Genomic DNA, 25,628 nt, shown 5'->3' with positions numbered 1-25,628 from the left:
TACCTAATGGGAAGAGTCAGGAATTTGATAGCACAGGTTCAGAAACAGCCCTTCAAAATTTCTCACAAATCAGATGCTGGTTTGTTGCTTGTTACACAGAGTACTGCTTCTGCCTCCTCTGGCATCACACCAGGAAAGGTCAAAAAACCCACAACTAAAAAGGCATTTTAAAATGTGAGGCAGACCTTCATTTGGTGTAGGTCAAACATGTTACAGGTGAAATCACTGCTGATAAGCTGAACAGGGTCAAAGCCAGTCCAGGAAGGATTCTAGGGGGAAGAATAATGATCTGGGAAAATTAGGGTCAACAGTACTATTTTTTCTTTTCATTGAGTCAGATAGGAGATTTGTTGTTGAAGCTTTATCACTGTATCCTGTCAATTCAAATGTCTTTACAGTTACTGCATGCATTTGCATCATCCTTGAGACAGTAGCCTAAATATTAAATCAGTTTCTCCTAATTAAATGCATGTACTATAAGTAATAACTGAAAAATGTGAAAACTCATAGTTACAGATCTTTCAAGCACATATGGACTTGGAACTTTATTTCCTTCCTTTCTGCTGAAGAAATCTGTTATTTCAATGTAGCCATTTTAGGTTTCCTTTTTACCTTGGTGCTAAGTATTCTACCAGAGACTTGCCTGGAGGTAATAGAATATCCTGTGCTTGTAAGGCTTGCAAAAACATTTAAAATTTCAGAATTTACTCTGCTACTGAGAACTTGTGCCTTCAGTGGCCCAAGAGTGTCAGCACCTTATTTACAATAGCATTCAAGAGGACTATAAGAAGCAGAATGATAAAAAGCCCTGAACAGCAAAGCCCTTACAGCCCTCACACTTCCCAGAGTATTCAGTATTATGTCCAGGCCTCTCAGTGAGATTAGTTTGAAACAGTAGTAGGGTACAATCAGTACTAGGATGAAGTTCAGTCATCCATCTTTTATTTGGTGTGTTCTGTCAGATCTGCCTTTGTCCTGAAGGCAGACCAAAACATCATCTCTGCCTAGATGCTCCTTGTTCCATAGTGCATTCTAAGAAGGCAGATATGATTGCAATTTTTTTTGCCCTTGTTTCAGTGCTTGCTGTAATGCTCTATGTAAAACTAGCCAACCAGATGAAAGTTCCCTTTATGAAACACTTCGTGGAGTGCTAGCCATTAAAGATGGTGGCAATGTGTGACCACGAGAATATTAAGGATGTGCAGGAAAGTCATGGGAAATGGAAAGATCACAAAGGCATGGATAGAGCATCCTTGCTGATTTTCACTACTATCATGGAAATTTTTACACTTAGGAATACAAGACTCATACACGTGTGACTTATCTGTGTTGTTTAAAAGGAAAACTTTCTTCTAGTGACTTTAACTTGCATCATGTTTGCTCATAGAACAAGGTAATTTCTCTGTCTTGAATTCTTTAAGGTGTCTGGTACAGCAACCTGCATGGAATTTACAGAGATGCACATTCTATAGAGGAAAGAGTTTGAAGAAAGTAATAAATCATCCTGTTTGCATAGAGTTCTCATGCTAGAGGACCCACATCTTCTATGGATACATCTTTGAACGGAGCTAGTTAATGTACATGCAATCATTTGGCCTACTTGTATTTTAAAATAGGAAGAAATATACAGTGACAAGGTATTCCAAAACCTTCCATAAACATAATCAATATTAGTCTGCTCAGATGTTCTTGCCTTCACCTCCCATCTTTGTTCTTTAAGTGGTCTTCAGTGAAGATAACAGTTTTTTCACTGTGTGATTTAATCATCTGACCCTTCCTTAAATTCCTTTCTTTCCCATTCCATAAAGGTACTCCCATGCTTTCTTCTTTTTTTTTTTTTTAATGATACCTCAAGAAGTTGATGGTAACAAGTGTAAAAGCAGATATGGTTTAATATGTATAAGAATGAATAAATCTGGCTTTCAATGAGATCTTATGCAATGGCTGAAATTCAGCAGAATACAGGCAGGCTCCCCTGCCAGTAGCTGCAAGAGCACGGGGTCATTTGGAAAATTATCCCATGGAAAACCTCTTAGTTGGCAACTACAATAAGTGCCCGTAAAATCTTGATATTTACCCTTTGAAAATAATTAATTTTACCTCTGCACTGCAAGCATTCCCTATATAGAGACATTCCTGTGCCAGTGCAAGCATCTTAATTAATTTCAGAGGGAAATTCACAACATTTTAATGGATATAAAATTTTCAGCATAAGCAACTGACCTATATTTCCATACTTGTCTTTGTTAATAGCTTAATATTTCTAATATCTTTTAGAATGTAGAGTAGCAAAGAATGGGCATTCACAAAAGAATCTTCACTGTATTCCCCCCTTCAAAGGATTCAAAAGAACACAGTGAAATGAATATATTAAAAGTGAATTAGTTGTGAGGGAAAGATTAGGTGTGCTAAGAAAAGTTGAAGACCTATAAAAAAATTAGGCTCACCCTAATTCTGGTAGTATTATTGAGTCATATCTCATGCTGTGAATTACACATTTCACAGTAGTAATTCACTATTATTGCTATGTCTGAAAGTGCATCAAAAATTAATCAGCTGAATTTTCCTGTACAGAAAGTTCAAGCTTTTAATTAATTAAGTTTTGAATGTCTCTCATTTTTTAGTGTTAATTCATCTAAGTATCTTCTACAAATTATTTGAGAATGCCTGATTAAGCACTTAAATAATACTCTATACTTATTATTTTTATTTTGGAGTGAAAACTAAACATTATTAGAGAACAAACAACTCCAGTTCATTAAAAAGTTCTGATTTCTTTCCAAATCTCAGCAATAATGAGAATAGTAAGCAAAGAAACAACATAATCCAGAGTGGGAAAATTCATTTTCTTTGGAGTGATAAGTAACCCAATGATTAACACAGTATTCTAAATTTTGAAATTCAAGAAGAAGCAGCCTCCATATGCATTTCCATTTTTTCTGAATATGTCTGTCCATAAACACTGTGCAGTATCTATCTAGCAAATCAGACCCCCATAGTCATTTTGGACCCATTACACATGGAGAGCATTCTTCAGCTCTCCAGCACCATCTGTCCAGGATCTGCCAGGTTAGTGACCTGCTCTTAGTCCAGATCAGTTTCTGCACAGGGAAAAGACTCAAAAGAGTCATCCAGAAAACCCAGGAGGGAACTAGATGACATTGAAAGGCAGCACTCTGCTGACCAAAGGGGAAAGACTGTGGGACACAAGACATCAGGAAAATGTGGGTCATCAAAGCTCAAGGTGATGGTTTGAATCAGACAAAGCAGTGGCTTCAGTTTGCATTTACCACATCCCCAGCATTCTCTAGCAGGGTAGTGGGATTGTGGGAGGTCACTCTCTTCTTTATCTTCTTTCCTCCAAGACCATAACTAACCAGCTGACAGACGTTTTGACAAAGTTTAGACATTTGCAGATGAATTTTCCTTTTAGATTAGCTTGGATTTCCTAGTTTAAAAACATTTCATCAAAAGATTTCTGAGAAAAAGTTTTAGCTGAGGAGGAGTTAAATTCTCCCCTTTTAATTCCTAACAAACATATACATGAGAAAATGCTTACTGTTTTGCTTTTTTTTCCCCTTGTATAGTGTCATAAGAATACAGCATTGGTATTTTAATGCCTTATATATTTGACACAAGATGGTTGTAAACTGATACTTTGACCTTTCCATCAGGCTAGCTTCATTTTATGTTGAGTCCTATTAATTCTTGTTTATAGTGTCAGAAATCAGATGACAAGAAAGTCCTGGTAAAAATTTGAATAGGCATAAAAGAAAAATTTTCTATCCTTGGCAATAAAAGTTGCAATAGCTATAAATAACATTCAAATTTCATTATTACAGTACTCCAAAGGAAACAGGCAAAGATACAGGGAAGGTCTAATTGTTATGTGTCCATCTAAAGTACAATGTACTTCAATATGCTAACTGTAAGATGAGGAAGCCATGTACATATTGTGCCTATAGCACTGTTTACTTGAAATTTGACTTTAAGGTGGGAAACTGCTGAAAGGTGGGTAGAAGCAATTTAGAAATATGTCGTGGTTTAACCCCAGGCAGCAGCCAGGAAACTCAGCAGCTACTCACTCACCCCCCATCAGTGGGATGGGGAAGAAAATCACAAGGATAAAAGCTAGAAAACTCATTGTTTGAGATAAAGACAGTTTAATAGGGAAAGCAAAAATTATAGAAATATATGTGAAGAGCAAGCCTTCTGTAAAAAGGGAAAAAACCAAACCCTAGCACTTCTCTCAACACTGTACCTGCCTGCAGAAATCGCAAAAAGCTGCTAAAAAATTTCAGAAGTGAAAGAGACCTTCGTCTTCAAGCACTTGTTCAAGAAGAAATTTATCACCTCCTTTATGCTTTGGGCAACAGCTACTTGATGCACTGCCCATTACACCCATGAGTTCAGCCAGAAGGCAAGATGTGGTGGAGAAAGTAGAGGCCAGTCCATGATAGTGCCAAAGTTTTACAGAAAATATATAGTGACCATGAATCTGAAAGAAATGTGACAGAGCAACTCTCCAGGAAGTATGAGAAGTTTTCTGATGAGAAAGAAGGAGAATGGGAAAAAAATACCTTGTTTCTTTTGTATCTGTACTTACTAGATATTCAGTGTCTGCACCAGAAATAGTTTGACTACATCTGCTTCTGCAGATAATATAGGATGGCCTATCATAGATCATAACGTAGGAGGAAATCCTTTATAGACCCTCAGTGATTGGCAGAACATATTCATTGGCTTCAAAATGGTTCTTTCCTGAATAAAAAGTGTTGCAACTGTGAGGATATTATTTCAGAAAAATATATTCAATATATTCAAAATTAAAGTGCTATAAAATGTCTAACTTTTAGTATTCTTGGCACAGAATAAGGGTGATTTTGTACCTGTAATATAATAAAAAAATTGGGGGTTTTGGTTATATCAGCTAGGTGATATGCAGCATGGAAAAAAGGAGTGCCCTCAACTACTTAAATTAAACTTTCTCCCCTTCAAAGTTTCTTGAGTAGTGTTCTGTGGGTTTAAATTTTTTTCTCCTATTTAGAAGTGCTTAGACTTTCAAATTTAAAACATTTCTTGACTGCTGAAAAAAAGAAAAAAAGCTGGGCTTAAATATATTACTTAAAACCTTTAGTTTTGCCTATTATTTTCTGTCCTGAATTCTGGTAATCATTGTCTGAAAAGCAGACACAAAAGCAAGACAGATCTGTTAAGAATATGGTTATCGGGAGAGCTATTTACACAGCAACAATTATCATGTGAGCTTAGAATTTTAGTTCCACACTCTTTTTTTGGTTTGATTCATTAAATTTAAGGACAGATTTGGGTAAGAATTTTGGTATCAATTAATTGACTACAAAGTTTTCAATTGACAGTTGCACCCAATTATCATTAATAATGTCAAAGAATTTGCTACATCACTAAGCAGTTTCTCTAAAATGGAAAAAAATGGGGTTATCCATTTGCTAATGTCTATTCTATACACGTGTTTAAGCCTGCACAAACTGATACTTTCATTGCTGTAGCTTTTAGAAACCTAACTGCAATAGATAATTCCATTTGTAGGTGTAGAAACATGCCATGAGCTCTAATTCAGACACATAATGGCCTTTTCAGTGCACAGTGCCAATGTCAGCTCTGCAGAACACACCATAGCCTTTTTCCAGCCCAAGCCAAGGACTGTCAGGCTGCCCTTGCAGACTCACATAATGCCTTCTATTCCTCCAGACTTGGGTTTCTGCACACATACAAGCTGTTCTCTCCTCTATTCCTGAAGTAATTACTTTAATTTAATTAATGCAATTACAGCTTCAAAGACTCACTCCTCCAGCTCACAATTCATCAGCCTACATGTGGCTAGCCCAAATACACATCCTAGGGAAGCAGATGGTTTGACTCCCCAGCTACTCGCAGGTATTTCTGCTGAAAGAACTCATGGTAAGCTGCACTGTCGCCTACTATGGCATCAGGATGAATCCAAACATTTTTAGACATAATCCTGCATATTTTTTTATAATTTGAAAACACACAGGATTACAGTAATACAGTTTCTCTCATCTAACTCCATGGAAATTTGGGGAAAATGGATGAGAAAATGAAACTAAACGTTGCAGGGCTTTAATTCAACAAAACTGCTGCTCTGCATCTCCTGTGGTAATTTGGAAGCATCATGCTTCTGTACTCTGCTATAGGCTAAACGTTGCAGGGCTTTAATTCAACAAAACTGCTGCTCTGCATCTCCTGTGGTAATTTGGAAGCATCATGCTTCTGTACTCTGCTATAGGCAAAGGAAAGGAGAAACAGTACAACCAAACTGCATCTCATGTGAAACATCACAACAGCAGTACATTTCAGAGCTGCCTGAAAACTGCCATCTCTATGGATCATTTACTTCTCTTTTCATTTGCCCTTTCCAATATTCTGTTCGTTGCATTAAACCCTGAAAATATGTTGAAAAACAGTAGAATAATTTCATGTATCACTGTGTCAATGTAAATCTATAGTGGAAAGTTTGTGAGATAATTTACTAAGTACACATCCAGTTCTGGTATCAGCTAATATATAGCAATTAAATAGCAGTCAATGAAAGATCTGACAGCTAATTTATAGTGCATAATTGCTCTTTTTCACAGAATTTCTTCCTTTTTATGGATAATGTAGAGACCTAGAAACAATTAGGTAGCATTGTTGTTCTTCCCTGCTATTGTTGAATTACTTTTTGTGGGTTTGGTATTGATGTTTTGGGGTGGGGTTGGTTTTTTTTTGTAAAAATATACAGTGATTTTAATGAAGTACACAGTGAAACTAACATTGAGCTGATTCTTTAATGGTGACAGAATACACTCAGGCTGAGTAAACGCAATATAATGTCATTTAAAACTATTAGCAATATAGCAAAGACTCTGTTGGAGTGGTCTCAATATAAAGTCCATTTTTGCACTCTGTGGGTGATTGTCACAGGAGGTAAACACATCACTACAAATAGGCAAGTAATTATCTGTTCAGAATAATTACATTGTACAGAAATTTCCTTATTAATGAAGTTGTATAACATTGATTGCTGTTTGTATTCAATACATTTCCTAGTCAACTGTAGTGATTTTGTTTCAATGTATCTTAACTGTTACTTTAAACTAGAATATATATTGCATTCATGCATTTTTTAAAATTACATTTCTTACTTTAAAATAAGCCAACAGAACAAATCAGGTAAACCCAAATGTACATGTAGAAAAGCTAATTTTTGCTCTTACTTTAAAATAAGCCAACAGAACAAACAAATCAGGTAAACCCAAATGTTCATGTAGAAAAGCTAATTTTTGCTTCTTGAGACAATTCAAAGGAATATATTGGAGGGGAGTTTGTGATTATCTTAATCTACCTGAAATATAATATTTAGAAATCTTCACTGAGAGAACAGAATTATTTTTCATTCTAATATGAAGTTATGTCATTTATCAGAAAATGGTAAAACAGGGACCATTGAGGATCATCTAGTCCAACTTCTGGCCCTGCACAGGACATCTCCAACCATCACACCATGTACCTGAGTGCTGCCAAATGCCTCTTGAACTCTGTCAGCCTTGGGGCTGTGACAGCTTCCCTGGGGAGCTGTTCCAGTGCCCAACCACCCTCTGGGTGACAAACTACTTTCTAATATCAGCCTAAACCTGCCCTCATGCACTTCAGACCATCCCATCGGGTCCTATAATGGATTGCCAGAGAGAAGAGGTGAGTGCCTGCCACTCTTCTTCCATGATGAAGGTGTGTCCTGTGATCAGGTCTCCCCTCAGTCTCCTCTTCTCCAGGCTGAACAGACCAAGTGACCTCAAGCACCCCTCATATGGCTTCCCCTCAAGGCTCTTTACTATCCTTGCTGCACTGCTTTGGACACTCTCTAATAACTTTATATCTTTCTTATATTGTGGTGCCCAAAACTGCACACAATATTCAAGGTGAGGCTGGACCAGTGCAGAGTAGAGCAGGACAATCACCTCCCTTGACCAGCCAGCGATGCCTGATGCACCCCAGGGCATGGATGGCCCTTCTGGCTGCAAGGGCACACTGCTGACACATATTCAACTTGCCATCAACAAGGACCCCCAGGTCCCTTTCTGCTGCACTACTTTCCTGGTTGTCAGTTAATTACATGCCATTAATAATTCTGTAAATTCTGTCTTCAGTATTGTGAACTGAGCAGTTTTCCCTCCCGACAGTAAATAAGTGGCTGAGCTCACACATTCTAAGAAAGATTCAAGTACCTATAAAATTGTACTCACATAGTATGATCAGTTAAAGGGCTGTCTTGCTCTTGCTCAGGGTAGAGATTTGCCCCTCTTCCAAGCTTCCACTTGAATATATTTGTGATATGTACAGAATAATTTCCTGACATCTGTTCCAATGCTGGTTGATGCCATCCACACAGGTTTTTATCTTCAAAGTCACAGACTTCCATAGCTATAGAGGTGAATACTTCATGTTTATATACAAACTGAAAATCATTTGCTCACAGCAACATGGAAACAAAAGGGATTCAATTTATCGTGTCCATGAATACTTTCACAGTACTAACATGCACAGTTTTACCTCTGTAGATGAAACAACAATTTCCATGCTCTTCTCTATTAGGCAAATTCAAATTTGGGGAATGTACCAATGCATTTGCACCTCAGTATAAACCTTCTTATGTGTTCTGACAAGCTTTCAGGTCATTCCAATAATCTGTCATGTGATATACATGGAAATGCATGTAAAACTCATCAGCTGGGATCTATGAGCTGCTCATGGTTCTTACTTCAGTCCTGTAGACTGATGACATTAGTAAATCATTGTATGTTGTATACAAATTCCATGACCAAAACTCTAAAAAAACAAATCAATATTTAAAACAGTCCCCACAAACCCTGAAAGCTACATAAAAATCCAGCTGTTTGGTATTGGTGTCAAAACATGAATTGTTACCTTACTAAATAACTATACATCTGCCTGTAACAGAGTTTATGAATCCTTAACAGAAAAGGGGGCAAGAAAAGTGAACTCACTACTGACCTTCCTTAGGAGAATTAAACACACATTTTCCATTTCTGCTATGAACATTTATTCTCTAGTACATCTTCCTGAGTATTTTAAAGAAACTTCACCTACATGATCCAAGTTCAGTCTAGCCACACTTCAGAACTATGGAATAGGTTATTATACTCCAGTAAAAGTTACTGCTGTGAGAACTGTGCACAGAAAATGAGAATTTATTTTAACCCATGAAGTTTATATGCTTCATCAAGAAATCATAGTGTGTTAGGAGAATGTGCCTGATGCTTCCTCCCTTAGAGGCTAAAAATGGTAGACTGAGGAGACAGCAAGTTTTGGTTTATAGCTTGTATATCCCCAGTATGGAAGGAAACCAGAGCCAGTGTGATCTCCTGAGTTGCCCATATAAAAATTTGTGATGTTTCCTGAGAATGATGAGTGGTATAGCACCAAGTGTTTATTCCCCTTTTGAACATGCTTTGTAACCATTATGTTTCAAATGTCTCTGAGAAAGATAACACCTTCCTGAGAACATATTTCTGATTCAGTCAGGACATTTGTGTGATAAATTGCCATCATTGCTGTAGTGATGGGAGACCTAGGACAGAGAAAATATGTAAAGGTGTATTCTTCACAGTATTTATCTTGCTCAGGAGGAAAGGATGTTTTGTAAGATAATGTAAATTTCTGAGGGGGGGAATGTAAGTTCTGTTCAGAAGGCTCTGCATTTATTTTTCAGGGCAAGATTTCTATGGTTGGTGTTTTTTCACACTGTAGGAAACTACCCAGTGATATTTATACATTAGATTCATTGCCTCCAGTAATTCCCACATAAGAAATAGATATAGGGAGTCTAATGTTCCTTTTTCTTACTCAGCCCTCAGCCCTGAGAGAGGTGATTGAGTTCCCTACCCAGTGTGTAATGAATTCAGAGTTTTGATCTTCAGTGAGAACAGTTTTGCTTGCAAAAGCTGATGAGGTCACTGTCTCTAGATGTCTGTCCCCCTCATTAATTAGCTTCAGTAAAGTAGTACTTCAAGTACTATGCTTCAAGGCAAAAGCAAGTCATTAACAACTTCTTTTAAAATGCTGTAGTGTGAACTGCTGCAACTCAGAAGCAATCAACGATTTCCTTAGACCTTTATGGACAACATATGGAGGGACCATGTTCCCATCTGACTGTCGGAGGCTGAAACTCACTTCTGTGTGGAGTAGGCTGAATTTCACAATTATTGCTGCTGCTGAAACTACTTTGTATGAAAAAAACCCAACAAACCCAACAACCAAAAAAGCAATCCCCATATTCATTGAAATAAGAAGTGGATCCAAGTCTCCCAGACACCCACACCAAACATTAGATTGTTAAGTTATTCTTGCTCCCAGTCTGGACTCCAGGACATTCTAGGAAATGATGCTCATTTAAAATTGTCATGTATAGCTACCAATCCTTAGGGAACTGAGAATTCCTTCCCCTGCCCCATTTCAGTAGTCACTGGAATTGAAAGGTTGAGTCTGAACCAGAAGACAGAAAGTACATGACATCTCAAATTCCCACATTAAGAGCAAAATGTTATTATTTTTGTCCTGGGGAAAATCATATTTAAAATAGAATCTATGTGCTAATACCAAACTGCAAAGGTAAACACAGAGCAGCCACAAACTAAGAAGGTAGCGAAGTACAAGACAGACACTCACCACAGGCTGATTCATCAGACTTATCAGAGCAGTCAGGTCTGAAATCACACTTCTGGATCATCTGGATGCAGCTGCCAGAGTCTCTACAGACAAACTCCTTCTCTGTGCAATTGTTAATGGGGAGCGTGGCAGGGACTGAAGTTCCTGAAGTAGTTGTAGAGACTGTGGGCAAATTCCCTTCGAAAATCAAACCAACAGAAGGTTGAGTGCCTGGGCCAAGGCATTCCAGCTTCCTAATGATTTCTCTTCTTGCCACTTCCACCATGTGTCAAGCATGTAGCTTTACAGGAAACATGCCTGGCCAGTTGTGTTGAGTGTCTTAAATGATGCTCAGCAGGAGCTGAATTGAACATTTCCTCAGTGGAAAGCACTAGCTTTGTCATGCCTGTCTTTCAGATTCAGATTAACTCAATGAGTCATTTCAAAAAACTAATGTCACTGAGACTGACAAAACAATCACAGAAACTGTGAACCAAGGCTAACAGATCATTCTGATGATAATGGCTTTTTTTAACATGTGGATTGCTGCATGTGACTGTGGAAATTACTATGTAACCTTCTTACCTTGTAAATTCATCACTGAAAAAAAGATTCTATTCTCATTAGAGAAATTATTCTCAGGTCACCACCTTGTTCCACTACCTCCTTTATGTTTCATTCAAACTCATTACCACTTCTTTCAAATCAATTTTCTTTTCTTTTCCTCCTATTCTTTGCTATGCACCTTTCTTGAAAACCCTTGTTATTATTGTCCATAAAAGGAATTTTCATTATACAACTCCTTTTTAAAATTTAATTGTTAATGAAATTATTAGCTGTAGTGCACAATGCAGTTGAGCAATACTCCTCAGTTAATTAAAAAGTACATGTGAAGATTTTTATATTAAATGTGTCTCGGACAGCAAGAAATTTTTTTCCCTCTAAAGCCTGGAGCATTAATATTGATAATAAATTACCCATGAACAGGAGTCATTTCTATTTTGTAAGGCAGAAAGCACACCTATGACATCAAATAAATTATGCTCCAAGAAAATGAATGATACTTCCATAATATCCTAAGAATCAAACAAATGACTTAGGGGAAGGAAAAATTTGAAGGAAGAATTGCTTGAATTGATAAATTTAGCTACAACTCATAATAACAGCAAGGAACTTATTGGTCAGAAATTTTTATATATATATATGCCAGAATCAAGTCTCTTTTCCCATTCCACTGGAACAGGAGAAGAAATTTTGAAGTACCGTAACCTTTCCAACACCTGAGGAGAAAGGAGGATGTTCTACATTCTCTATTTTGAAGCAATGAATTTTCTATCATTTATGAAATACCATTTTTTCCCAGAGCAACAATCATTAAATAGCCTTTGGTTAGGGCAGTCAAATGATGTGTTGAAGTGGTATGCTCAGGATTCAACATCTTTAATACTACTTATGAGGGATTTTACCAGCAAGCTCTCACACCCATCTCTCTCTGGTCAGTATCTGGTTAAAGTGCAGCAGGAGCAGCTGAGCATGAGTTGTTAATTCTAGGGTTCAGGGAGCTGGGAGCCCTGCTTTGTCAAACAGATCCCACTTGTGTTAAATATGGGGGAATATGACATAGCCATTGTTTATTTTGTATTCCAGTGATCTCTGACTGTTTTTATGGCTTGGAGGAAATAAAATAAAGGCAGGACCCCAGAATGTCCAAAAACTGTTCTTAACACTAAAACCATTTAAAAAATATACAGAACACAAGACCTGATTCCTGTCCACCTTTATACTTGAGTGTTTTATTTTATCTTTCCACACAAAATGAGCACTTATTTTTCCTCATTTATGAACTTTGAAACTCTGACCATGTATACTTTTCAAATTTATTGTTTATTTTTAAACTTTTCTTTCATCACTCATTTGAAAATACTTTGGGGTTTTCTGAATTCTTCTAAGTTTTTCTTCCTTGAATATAAGGCATTGTACATTAACGATTTACAATAAATACGTTATATTCAAAATGTTTTAATAAATGCTGTACACTCTATAAATTAAGTAAAGAATGAGATAACTATCTGCAAAAGAAACATGTCATACACACTTGACATTCCTAGTAGACCCAATTATACCTACAATAAGATTTTGGAGTAGCAGAACAAAATGCATCTGCACTAGAGTGTTTAAGAGTTAGTGCTAGGATACTGATATTCATACACTGTTCTAAATTGTTTGCTGCTCTGCAGCCCTGTCCTGACTTTACATCAACAGTCACACCATGTATAACCCTGCAGTGCCTCCTGCAAGGAGCAGTAGTCCTTTTGAAATCCCTACCGTGATGAACACACAGGCCTCGAGTCTGGTGTCTTGAAGTACATATATTTTGGGATTTAATATTTTACAGTTCTGTAGACATTGTACTACCCCTGATAGCAATGACATCTGAGAACAGGGTGCTCTATTATCTGAACTATTGCTGTGCTGTCCCGTGAGAGCAATTGGCAGAGTAAATACGCTAGGAGTTCTTGAGGGAGGTATTATCTGAACTATTGCTGTGCTGTCCTGTGAGAGCAATTGGCAGAGTAAATATGCTAGGAGTTCTTGAGGGAGTGTGGAAGGCTCTATCAAACACATTGGCTGAATGGAAGTTCAGCTTGTTTACACACAGTGAAGTTTCTTTGTCCTTCTGGGAATCAAGGTCTCAAAGAGTCTGGAAAGTGCACACTTCTCACTGAGGATCTCTTTTGGACCATATGTGCACAGCAGAAACTGTTTTGTGCTGATGCCTGGACAGGAGGGGCTGAGAAGCAGGGAAACAAGTCTGGATTTCCTTGTCAGGCATGGGCCACAGTTTGTTATGGTTTTTGCTTTTCTAATAGAAATATTTACAGATTACAGCAATAAATCAGCTCATTGCTAGGAGATGTACACCTCAATTCTTTTCTTACCATTGTAAAGACTACAGCCTAGAAAAGACACGTCATCAAGTCCAATGTCTCCAGTGAAACCATCTCCCACGGTCCCTTTCACCAAGATCTGGGGAAACAAGAATTACAAAAGCATTTTTTGGTGTATAGTAGATTTCCTCATTAAATATTTCATCTGAATTGATAGAGGAGTCATTTGCCATGTTAAACACTTCAAATGGAATTAAATTTGTTCTAGGGGATATATTCTGTTTAGTGACATTTTATGGAAGAGACTAATTATTATCAGCTTTCACTGGTCACATTAATCACAGTGAACCATAACAGGATGGTTGGCTTCACAATCATGTAAATTCACTGAAACATTGTGATCTATAATGATGGCAAGACATTATCATAAGTGGCATATTATAATTAACTCCTTTGGTACTTATTGTAATAACATTAATCATGCTTAAATATAGTAACATTCACTTGAATAAATTATAGATCCTTATACAAATCCCAGGGTGATGAAAACAATTAAGCAGGTTAGAGATGAGCTATGGAACCTTTTAAAGAAAAATATTCTACTATTTCATTAGAGTTACCAATGTTGTGCTTCACTTTCTCATTAGTGTCTACTGCCAATGAATGGGAGAGGTTAGTGTTTGTGAAATACTCTCTGGAACACTGGATAAGCCTCTTCTGACTGTTGCCAAATAGTAAATATCCAAGCAGGTGATTAGGGAAAAATTTAGTGAGAATTTTCTTAGTTTAACTAATTAATAATTCCCTATTAATAAAAATAATAAACCCTCCTCAAACCATACAGTTTAAAAAACACAATTATATGTTTTTGCTGATCCAATGGAGTTCAAATATTAGTTATTTCTCTGCCATTTTTAAAAAATACTTATGTCACATATTACACACACATGCATTCAAACTTCAGGATTATTCTGAAATGCTGCATAAAATTCCTAATGTATTTTTCACAGTTTGTTCCACAGTTTAATAGAAAATTCCTACAAAGGAATAAAGTACTAATAGTAGCAAAAATACAACAATACTGCTTCACACTAACAGTATTGTTAGTGCTAATATTTTTTTGCAATTTACCTGTTTGCAATTTTGTTTGCAAAGAAAGGTTATTTTTAAAAAGTAATGAAACACTTCTCTGAACTCATAGAGGCACTTCTGCTTTGATATGTGTCTCTAATGTTTTGATCAAATATCACTGATGTTTTGATATATCCTTATATCAAATGCCATTTCAGAAATATATGCTTGCATTTTATATTTCAGTATTTGTTTTGTCTTATTCCAAACGAAGCTGTGTAAATCATTTCCATTTTCAGAAATCAGCTCTGTGTTTTAAGCAAACTCCTCAGTAAATTGAGGGAAATAAAGAATCCATCTCCACACTAAGAACCACTGTTCACCTGGCATATATGCAGAAATTTTAAACTTCACACTTTAAATTTATTACCAAGTAAGAGGAAGGAAAAAATATTTAGAAGGTCCAAGGAATGGTATTAACCTTGTAAAAGAAAAAGAATTATATCAGTCTGAACATGTCAACACTAATTTTTTTCTGCTATTCCAAAGTTGCATGTGAATAGTAGATTTATTGCTGATGCTGACATCACCAGAGTAAATAAAAATAATTGCACCAGGTATATACTATGTCCATGAGACAAAATAAATGAGTATGTCGAAAGAAGACAGGTTATGTGCCATACTACAGATATGCTCAAGATGGGTTATTTTAGCATAAAATGTATCTCATGTGACCGACAACAGCAAATGACAGGATTGCTTTTTACAGCTCTCTTCCCAGTAGGAGATTCTTATTTTCCCCTCAGAATGCCTACAAATGTTCTTTGCAATATCACCTCAGCCTTTTGCTTCCTGTTTAGGTTAAATTGAGGGCAATGCTATGGTACTGGTACCAACAGCAATAAAGGGTTAGGACGAATCAAGACATCTAATATTTGGGAATGCCACACATTCATTATTCTAAAATTGCACAACTCCTTTCAGGGTAATTTTTACTAGAAAACACACAACATTTTAAATCTAATTTAGAATTTGTTTTCAAAGCATGAATGATTAACTACTAGTAATTAATCACTCATTAATGAGCTAAAATTCAAACAAAGAGGCAGAGGTTTTGTTTACGTACACATTTATTACTATGACAAACCCAAGTGGCCTCAACACTACATTAATTTTCTGTGGCATTCTATTGTGCACTGGTGGATGTTAACAGGGAGTTGGAGGAGTTCTCTCCCCATATCTCCTGTGCCATGTCCCCAGCCACAACAGCCACAGGGGCTGAGGCCATCCTCATCTATCATCCTCCACCAACCTTTCCCTTGAGGAATTCTCACTCATGCACCTTAAGCAGGAATAAGTTCCTTAAGGGATTAAAACCACCCAAATCTAGAAGTGGCAGGACCCAGTTTTGTCGGGGTAAATTGAGTTCAGAATACCTCTGTATCGTTACGAGGATGGTTATGATTGTATTATGTAATGTCTCCCACCCAAATTATTCTTTAACATTTATTTATATACTTGGGGAGTCTGACACTGGCATATAGTATGAATTCATTAGAAACAGAGAAAATGTACACAGCTGTGTAGGCATAGACTTAAAAACTGAAAATAAGGCCAATTTATGAGTTAGTGCCTCAATATAGAATAGTCTTTCTGCAGCTGTGGTTAAACATTGACCACTTAAATTAATTTGCAAGTTGTAATTCTGCAAATTTCATAAGCTATTATTAAGCAACCTCCAGGGAATTCATCTACCATGAAGCTCATTTCACATCTCATTTATTATTTGAATAAGAATTAATAGTTCCCAATTTCTCATTTTCAGGACTCTAGAGATCCGGTCTCAATGAAATCTGCAAAAGTAGTAAAAGGTATTTTACATGTTAAAAAAAATAAATAAAGTTTCATTTACCACTAGAGTTCTGAGCTTTGCATTATGGAAATGGCTGGTGGGGTTGGAGTGTTGGTCAATCCACTCTCTTCTTAGAAAAGTAATTGAACAAAACTGCTAGAACTGCAGAAATAGCTGAAAAATGAGCTCTGTGATGCTGTTTCACTTTTTACATAGTGGATCATCAGAATTCCCAAAGAACAATCACAATCTCATCTCACTGAGGAATGAAATGCAAGGGAGTAGAGGATGAAAAAGTAAAACTACCTATGTAATTGTGGAAAGCTACCTGGTAGTACCTTAATGCATTTTTTAGCCCTTCCTCTCTGTTTTTAGATGAATGGCAAGAGCCTGGATGCAAATTATTCATGTTTACTAAGTATGTATTTGACACCAAACTGATATGCCAAAGGTTTACCAAATCCATAATACAAGAAGTACCTGGATATAGCAAAAAAAGAGCTCAATATTAGATCTTAAAAATAGTAGTCAGAAAAAGAAGGTTGGTTTGTATTTGTGTCCATAGAACATAATGCTATTCTATATTCATAGCAAATGTACCATTCTAATTTTCAATCAATATTCCATTACTTTCTAAGCTTACACCTAATTGGTAACATGATTAAAATTATTACAGTGGATTTTGTTGTTTACTTTTCTTTACAACTTGTAAAATAAGAAAATACTAATGCATTTTATATCTACTTAATTGCAATTTTATTTTGCATGTAAACTTTCATAAGCTAGTATTTTTCAGTGCATTTTAATTATTTATTTTCTCCTGATTTTGGCCATTATTTTTCATACTTAAAGTGGAGAAAGTTTTATATTTGAAGAGACATGTTAAGTTTTATTTATGATACTCAAAATACTAAAACTTTTAGCAATTAAACCCAAATATAACATTAATAATTAATCATGTACTTAAAAAGTGTATTTGCATTTTAAAATTTCATAAGATCCAACTTAGAAAAACAAAAATGACTGATCTTTATAATATAAGGGAATGCTAAACTCTTTAATGTATTGCTTTGGAATATCAAAGATCTATAACCATCTTTGTTTACAGAGATAAACATATACTGCAGATGAGCAAAAAGTGAAAAATTGGATTGGGATAAAGATAATTCTTAATTTTTTTTAAATTACTATTTTGCAATATAGTAAAGTTGCCCTAAACCTCTTAAGACAGACATGGTGGGTATGGAATCGATATCATGGCTAGAAGGACTGAGAGACAGAATTTTGCCCTTGTTCACATATCACAACTTCCTTTTTTTGTGTCCACAGAAATTTGAATGAATAGAGCACACTAAGAAAGCAACATTTATCTAAGATGTTCAAACAGGATTTTTGTACTTTCTTCTGAGCAGAAACTATTTCAGGTATTATGATTATTCAAGGAAGATAAAAGCAAACACTATTCATCTATATAAGTAGGTTACCATGGACAGATTCCTATTTTACTGCCTAGGGAGATGAAAATAAATGCAGATCAAATAAAAATACAAGGACACTGAACAGTGTCTTCTCTTTCATGTTGAAACAAGACTCCCATGTAATAAAAAGGAGTAGCTTATAAGGAATTTATTTCTAACTTGAATCATTTAAAATAAAAAAAGCAATAGTAGAATTTCCTGCATATTATTATATCCTTTGCAGTGGTAGGGAAACTCTAGATCAATAAAGCTGCAAAATATTTATAAGCATGTGCATTTTGGACCATTTTTGTTACTTGTCAGTATTAATATTAGTATTGTTACTAGTATCTGATAAACATGTTTACTTTTGTCTCAGAAAACTGCATTCCTTTCATTTAAATAATTTAGCTCTAAATTTCCCTTTTCCTATTCCAGCTACTGCTGTTCTGCTCACTGATGTCACATTTGCCACTTTGATGTTAAACATCTGATGGAACAGCAACAAACTCCAGCCATGGTTTGATAGCAGCTCGAACAGATTTCCTGACAAATTCAACATTCTGAGGCCCAGTGGAAGCAAAGGGAGTTTGCATGAGCTGTTGCCTTCAGTTTTCCACCAGAGCATTCAATTTAAGGGCCTGTTTGGCTGACAGCTCCTCCTTTTCCTGGAAGTTAGCATACAGCACAATTGTTTCTATGCTCCCAAAGTTGGCTTCCCATGATTAGGAAATAAATTGAAAACATTAATTTAAGGGATTCACTATTCATAGTGATTCTTTCTTAGAATGTGGTAAACAGATGACCTACTTATATAGGAAAGAAAGAGGAAGAGGATGTATGATTATCTCATACATTTAGAAGAGTAAAAGCAAAATGAATGTCTGTCTGACAAAGATTAGTCCATCTTTGGTCCAAAAGTCTAAGATGTTTTAGCCACTAAGAATCTCTGAAAATCCCAAAACAGCTAACAAGATACTCTGGCTAGAGATGGAGAAGGTTATGAAACCAAGACATGTATTTTGACCCAAAAAATATTGAGAGTTTCTATCATATTTTTAGACTTTCAAGGAAAAAAATATCCTTTCTCAACTGAATCTAAATATTCTCTTTGAAGCACTGCGATGACTTACAAGACTTTAAGGGTGTAGTGTGAAAGCAGTGACCCACTACCTTTTTAGGGTGTGGGGAGCACAACATAATAAATATGGAAGCTACAGCTTTAATACTGTTACCCAGCCAGTATACAGCCCCAAACTAACAGAAAAGCTGTTCTAGTACACATCTCAGTAGAAATACTTTGGGGAAAAAGTGGTAACAGTGTGAAAATCCTTCCCTCACATGTCTTTAACTCTGGAGACATCCAAACACAAAGTACTTAAAAGAAAGATTGGAAAGAGATCAGCACTTGGCAACTTATTAGAAACAGAATACAGCTTGTTCTCTTCAAAATTTCTGAGTTTTGAAGGGTTGCAAGTTGTGACACAGCAAGCTCCATCATAAGAAGCACAATACACAATAGTGAACATTAGATCTTGATCTCTTTCTTCAGAACAAGCTGTACCTCATACCCCTCAAAAATGACTATGAAAAACAAAATTACTTCAAAGAATATAAGATCTTTGAAATTCCCTTCACAGAACTGGGTAAGTACAGCAGAAACCCATACAATGCTAACATAGGAGAAATATTTGCAGTTACTGAACAGACCTACCTAACCCTGAGGAGGTCAAATATAGGACACATCATTTATAGATCTTTAGATAAAGTAGTAGGCATAGGATATGTTTAAGAAAGAGAGAGAAGAAAGAATAACCCAACTAGAATAACTAGATCATGCACAGTGAAAGGTAAATAATACATAAAATATTTCAAAAGTGAGAAAATACGTGAAGATTTATAGCTGTAACTGACTATAATCATATCTTTCACCAAATGATATCTGATTGTTAGTCTAGCCTTGCAGCCAAATATTTGGAACTGTTATCTTTTCTGGCATTATATCATTCAAGATGAATTTGTAGCTCTGGAAAAACAAGGCAAAGCAGAGGATATCCTTTTCAACAGTCTTCCCATTAATGAATCGATTTTTTTTGCCAAGCTCTTCTGTAGTAGATTCAAAGAAGTTTTGTTCACCAAATCCTTGAAAAACAAAACCAATATCTACTTGAAATAACGTGTCCCTCTTTGAAACCTTAAAATAAGCACTCCAGGAAGAAAAGTTAATGCAACTACAAAAATATTTGACATATTTCCTCAAAACCCCCTACAAATATGTTTTAAAGCAAATTTGATCAGATAAATTGAGATTGGCCAGTCTTTTATACACTCTCAATGTTTTATGATGCAGCAAGTAAGCACTTGACAGTCTAGAAGGATCATACCTGAAATGGCTTAGAACTTTTGATGTAGAGAGTCTGTCTGATCCATCTGTTTTCTTGATTTCCAAACTTGTACCACAACAGCCATCCCTTACTATTACTCACAGTTCTCTGGAAGACAGACAGTTTGTAAACTTGTTTTCCAAACATATGATAATGAAAGCGGAAAACGCAAGGTCCATTGGCAGAAGGGTTGAAGAGAGGACTAAGCAAAACTGCTTTGTCCTGGAATTGGCGTGGCTCAGAGGACTCTATGTAAAGGTAGTGTCCCCTGGCTGTGCCTGTCGAGTGATCCTTTAATGGGCCTGTATTGACAGTGGGGGTTGGACCCTGTATTCTGATCCAGTCAAAGTCATCCTCTACATCCTGCTCCCAATTGCACAGCCCATTTTCAAAGTTACACTGTAGATCAGGGTCTGAAATGTAAACAGAATAGACTGTCAAAAAAACAGTATTGAAAAGGTATAGTCCTCTCACACCATTTTTTCATCCTTGCCAAAAAAATCTTTCTAGTATACAGGAAAAATCATTTATTCTTCTTGCAAACACTCTCCTCAGAAGGATAAATATATATTAATGTGGGTATATATATATATATATATGTATGTATGTATATGTATGAATGTATATAAATATACATATATCCTTCAGAGGACAAAGTCTGTACATAAAAATTTACCTTATCTTTCAAAATAGAGTTGTCAAACTGTACATAATTTACTGAATAAACAGAACTGTGAAAAACACCTTATTATCCATGCTATTAATTTTATGTATTATCATAATTAAGGCATGCAGAGTTTTTTAACTGAAATTTAATTGAATAAAGGAGTCAAAACTGAGGTTAATTGGATGAAATAAACCCCAGGATACAGTTGTGTAGGTATGTGTATTATGGGATTTAATATATTTTTGCATGGCAGACAAAGTCCTAAAAATGGGTTGTTATTCAGATCTTTATTATCCTCGATAATAGTAGCATGATAGCTTTATCAAAGCTAATTCAAGAGAGGCTTATATAACACAACAACACTATTTTGTTTGACAGCAAGGCAAAATATATTGATTATCCCAATTACTTCTGATGTAAAACAATAAAATGTGCAGCAGTGGAGGTGAACTTGCATTCCAAATTTGCATTTGCTCTCCATAAACAGTAACTGACATTATAGCCAATTCTTTTATTTTAAAATTAAGTTGCTGCTTTTAATGATGTTCAAAACTGTGACTCATATCTTACTGCAGACCTCAAATTGAATTATAAAGAAGACAGACATCCCAAAAGCAGGAAAACTGAGATAGGCTGGAAAGCCTTCACTTTCTTTTCAATTTAGAGCAGTTTTAAGTCAATATTCGGCAAATACCACAGCAGACTGATATCCCCTCAAGCATATGAGGTGTTCCCCTTTTATCAACCTGATTGTGATTTGCATAATTTAGTTACCTCAGGATGTGATAAAGCAACTGCTAGTTAATTTTATTTTGTATTAATGTTCTTGAGTTCTTCAAACTGATGAACGCATGCTTCAGGAAGAAAACCATCCACAGCACCCTTCAGCAGTAAAAGGGCAATGTCAAAAATGTGAATGACTTTCCACAGAACTTGCAAGTTCTTTCTTTTAAAGGGACAATTATGTCCAGCATGACAACTATCTTTAGTAAAGATCTTTAAGCATTTTTTGGCTAGGAAGAGTATAGTTCATAAGAAGAGATAAGACATACACTCCTCTCAGTCGATCAGTATGCCTTCCATTGTACTTCCATCAGTACAATCAAAGACAGAATGCTGACCCAAATCAACTGTCAGACTATAAATCCTCTTTTTTGCAATAAACTTGTAATGCATGTTCGTGTTTTACATGAGTTAAAGAAATGTAACTGGTTTGGATAAAGGAGGTTGAAATCTGTTTACCCTCAGTTGTAACTCATCTATGCATCTAAGTTTAAAGGTATCATTCTTCTTCATCAGTAAGTACATTCAGTGGAATCATCACTGGCTGTGACATAGATAGGCTGTAACAGTTCTGTGCTTTTTCACTCCAGGGATGAATTGGTAAGTAAATTTTTGTGTGATATAAAGCAAGAAACAATGGAAAGTACTTACTACAGTTGTCTTCATCTGATCCATCCCCACAGTTATCCACAAGATCACAGACCAATAAACTGTCAATACATGCTTTCGTGTCTCTGCACCAGAAGTGATTAGGACCTTCACAACTTAAAGATGGAGGTGGGAGAGCACAGTTTTCAAATGTAATATCATCAATTGCTGAGACGCCATCGTAAAAACCCAGACTGATTTTATCGAGTGAAAATTGGAAAGGATGTGGAAGGCGTCCGAGCTGAACGACTGCTTTCAACCATTGACTTCCCTCGTTGTAATATGTCCTCCAAAGCACAGTAGGCTGTTTCAGCCCATCCACAAGCAATTGCAGCTCTGCTGCCCCAACTGACTGCCCGTAATTGTAATACCTAAAATGATAAAAAAAGAATGTTAAGTGGGCAAATGATGGGAATGGACCACATCAGCTTCAAAGACCAGTATCTTTTCTGTTATAGCTCTGTGCCATATAGGAAGTCTACAGTGCCTATTTCCTGTAACTCAATCCATTTTCTGAATGATGATAGGATAGGCTGCTATATCAGTCTAGCCCTCATTTCATGAACTGAAGAATTTGAGAGTAGTATACTTCATTCAATGAAAAGCCATAACCAAAGATACACATATTATATAACAAATGCTGCTTACTTAGATACTTACTTAGATAAAAAAATCTTTTAATAAATTTAATGTAATACATAATTGTAAAGTTTCAAGAAGGAAAAACAGTACACTTACTGAATGCAGAAGTACACCTCCAATGGATGTTAGTTATTGTTAACATGTTGCCTTTTACAGCATTCTTGGAGGATCCCAAAGCATTTAAAAATCCTAAATTCTTAGGCTGGCAATTGTACAACAAAACTGGGAACAGAAGCAGAAATGCAACTAACAACTTGCAATTCCCAGACCTACACTCCAAGTCACGAGTCTTGTATAAAAAAGCATTTCTTATTCCTGTGGCAGATGTATCTGACATTACTGAGACAAACTGCACTTAATAATATCAAAATCAGGCCAAACATTTATTTCAACAATAGCACCAGTTTGGCCTTAGAAAAAAATTATCACAGTTTATTTTTTCTGCCCATCTTTGACAACATTGCATAAAGACTGAGACAAGACAATAACTGAAGCTATTTGTTTGGGTTTGGTTGTGGTTTTTTGGTTGTGGGGTTTTTTGATTTTTATTTTTTGTTGCTCTGTGTATATAAAAAAAGTGCTGGAAACAAAGCACCAATTCTTGCCCTGGTGCTTTTGCTTACAGATCTAATTATAGATACTGTAGGTGATTCAAGGACCTACTAGAATTTTCAATGCTTTCCTGTTCTTGAACAAAATTCCATATTTTTAAGTTTACTTAAATAAAGTAGAATTGCTAGCAAAAAGACTAGTATTTGTTAATTTATATGCAAGCATAATCCCTTACTATAATTTTATGCAGACGCTGACAACAAAATCGTTCCATATTTCAGTTCTGTTCTCCAAGTGTTTCAGCTAATGTCTATATATTGTTCACAATGAAGACCATATTTATACAGAATAAAATGAAATAAATAGAGGAAGGTGTGTCTCTTTCAAACTATAACCTCAATTTCAGTCCAAGAGAAACAATGTGAGATAATCCAGGAATTTCAAATCTAAATTATTTCATACCAGAAGGAGAGTGTGCAATTTGATCCAGTTTGCCTGAACTTTGGGCTTTGTAGCCGAGCTATTTGTGAAATGCTGTTGCTCTTCTTCAGAATGAACATAAAATGACCTATCAAAATAAAACAGAAAACAAATTTTCAGACTAAAGAAATAAAGGGTTTATAAAGGTTTTTAAAGCATTCATGGCCTTCACTTAAAATATGGTTAAAGAGCAGGTTTATCTATTCCACTTCTCTGTTTCTAGGCCTGGCTTCTCCTACCTTCGGAGCTGTTGTAGGTGTGATCCCGTGGAGGAGCTTGCTTCTGAAATGCAGGTGGAAGAGCACGACTGGAATTTCTTACCCAGTCAAATTCATCTCCATTCACAGTTTCAATCCAGCCACAGCTCTCTCTTTCAAAGTCACATACAGCAGCTGAAATGAAGAAAGAGATGTTTTATTTCTATCGATGACATTGCTAAACCTGCTTTGCAGTATTAAAAGGAAATACAATATTTCTCATATGTCATCAATATTCAAGAAATACATCTAGGAAAGGGGCAGAGAGAGGCAGAGTGTCACTTCATAGCAGAGAATAGGTGTTTGTTTAACAACAGTTGGGTAAAACAGCAGTGGCACGGGACCCATCAAGTCTATATGCAATGTATTTGGTAAAACAACTCCTCTCTTGAAATGCTGCAGCCAAAGCACTCAAAATAGGTGAGGAGGTGCTGAAAAGAGACCTTGCTCTGAACCATGTGGGTCGTGAGAACACAAAGGGCACACAAAGCAGTAACAAACCTTCTGCAAGACCTTTTAGAGAACTGATGTTGGAGATAGAAATTAAATCCCTTATTTGCCAAATGCCATCAAATATGCTAATGATAACAAACCCTTCCCCTACTGATAGTAGGAATGAAGTTAAATATCAGGAATTACTGAGACACTGTGATATTTATAATCTCTGAAAATTCACAGAATGGAATCAAAGTGAAGTAACTATTTCTCAAGAGCTTTTACTTTTAATTGATTGCAAGATTTATGAAGTCATGGAAGCATGGCAAATAGGACAAACAAATATAATCACAGGAGCCTAGCAATAGAGATTTTTAAATTTTCACTTACGGCACTTGGCTTCATCATGGCCATTTGAACAGTCAGGTGTAAAATCACAAACTTTGTCAGATGAAATACATTGTCCATCCCCACAAGGAAATAATCCCATTGGACAGTAAAAAGATGAAACATTAGCATCTGCAAATTCTGTTCCCTCTTAAAAATCAGAAAATAACTTATAAGTAAAACCATATGTATATATATATTTAGAAGTGCTTTTTATCATCTTTTAATATCTCAATCATAAGAAACATACCATCACCATTGAAGTGTGCTAGATTATATCACAGTTGTTAAGAAACTCAGCTGATATTAATGTTTGATGCTCTTAAACTAGATTTTATTCTCCACAATAGTCAAACTTTTGTGTGAAAATTACCAAATACACCTTAGTGTCACAGAGCCAACCCTCCTGTTCGGAGGCAAG

At 35.9% G+C, this 25,628-nt stretch overlaps 1 protein-coding gene across 1 annotated transcript in view; it reads right to left on the bottom strand.

Moving 5' to 3' along the window:
* Nucleotides 1-25,628, bottom strand: part of MALRD1 (MAM and LDL receptor class A domain containing 1) — a gene marked incomplete at its 3' end in the record, with an annotated part of 76,459 nt that overhangs the window by 10,243 nt on the left and 40,588 nt on the right. Inside the window, exons 15-21 of the mRNA XM_009076609.1 lie at nucleotides 24,368-24,520; nucleotides 24,111-24,216; nucleotides 22,458-22,825; nucleotides 20,357-20,769; nucleotides 13,644-13,731; nucleotides 10,726-10,902; nucleotides 8,283-8,460 (exon numbers count right to left, since the gene is read on the bottom strand). Of these exons, the coding sequence (XP_009074857.1) occupies nucleotides 8,283-8,460; nucleotides 10,726-10,902; nucleotides 13,644-13,731; nucleotides 20,357-20,769; nucleotides 22,458-22,825; nucleotides 24,111-24,216; nucleotides 24,368-24,520 (1,483 nt within the window). The remainder of the gene's footprint in view (nucleotides 1-8,282; nucleotides 8,461-10,725; nucleotides 10,903-13,643; nucleotides 13,732-20,356; nucleotides 20,770-22,457; nucleotides 22,826-24,110; nucleotides 24,217-24,367; nucleotides 24,521-25,628) is intronic.

This window comes from Acanthisitta chloris, unplaced genomic scaffold, assembly GCF_000695815.1.
Source record: "Acanthisitta chloris isolate BGI_N310 unplaced genomic scaffold, ASM69581v1 scaffold7036, whole genome shotgun sequence".
NCBI lineage: Eukaryota > Metazoa > Chordata > Aves > Passeriformes > Acanthisittidae > Acanthisitta > Acanthisitta chloris.
Note: the sequence above shows the minus strand (reverse complement) of the source record. Positions and strands in the feature narration are given on the sequence as shown.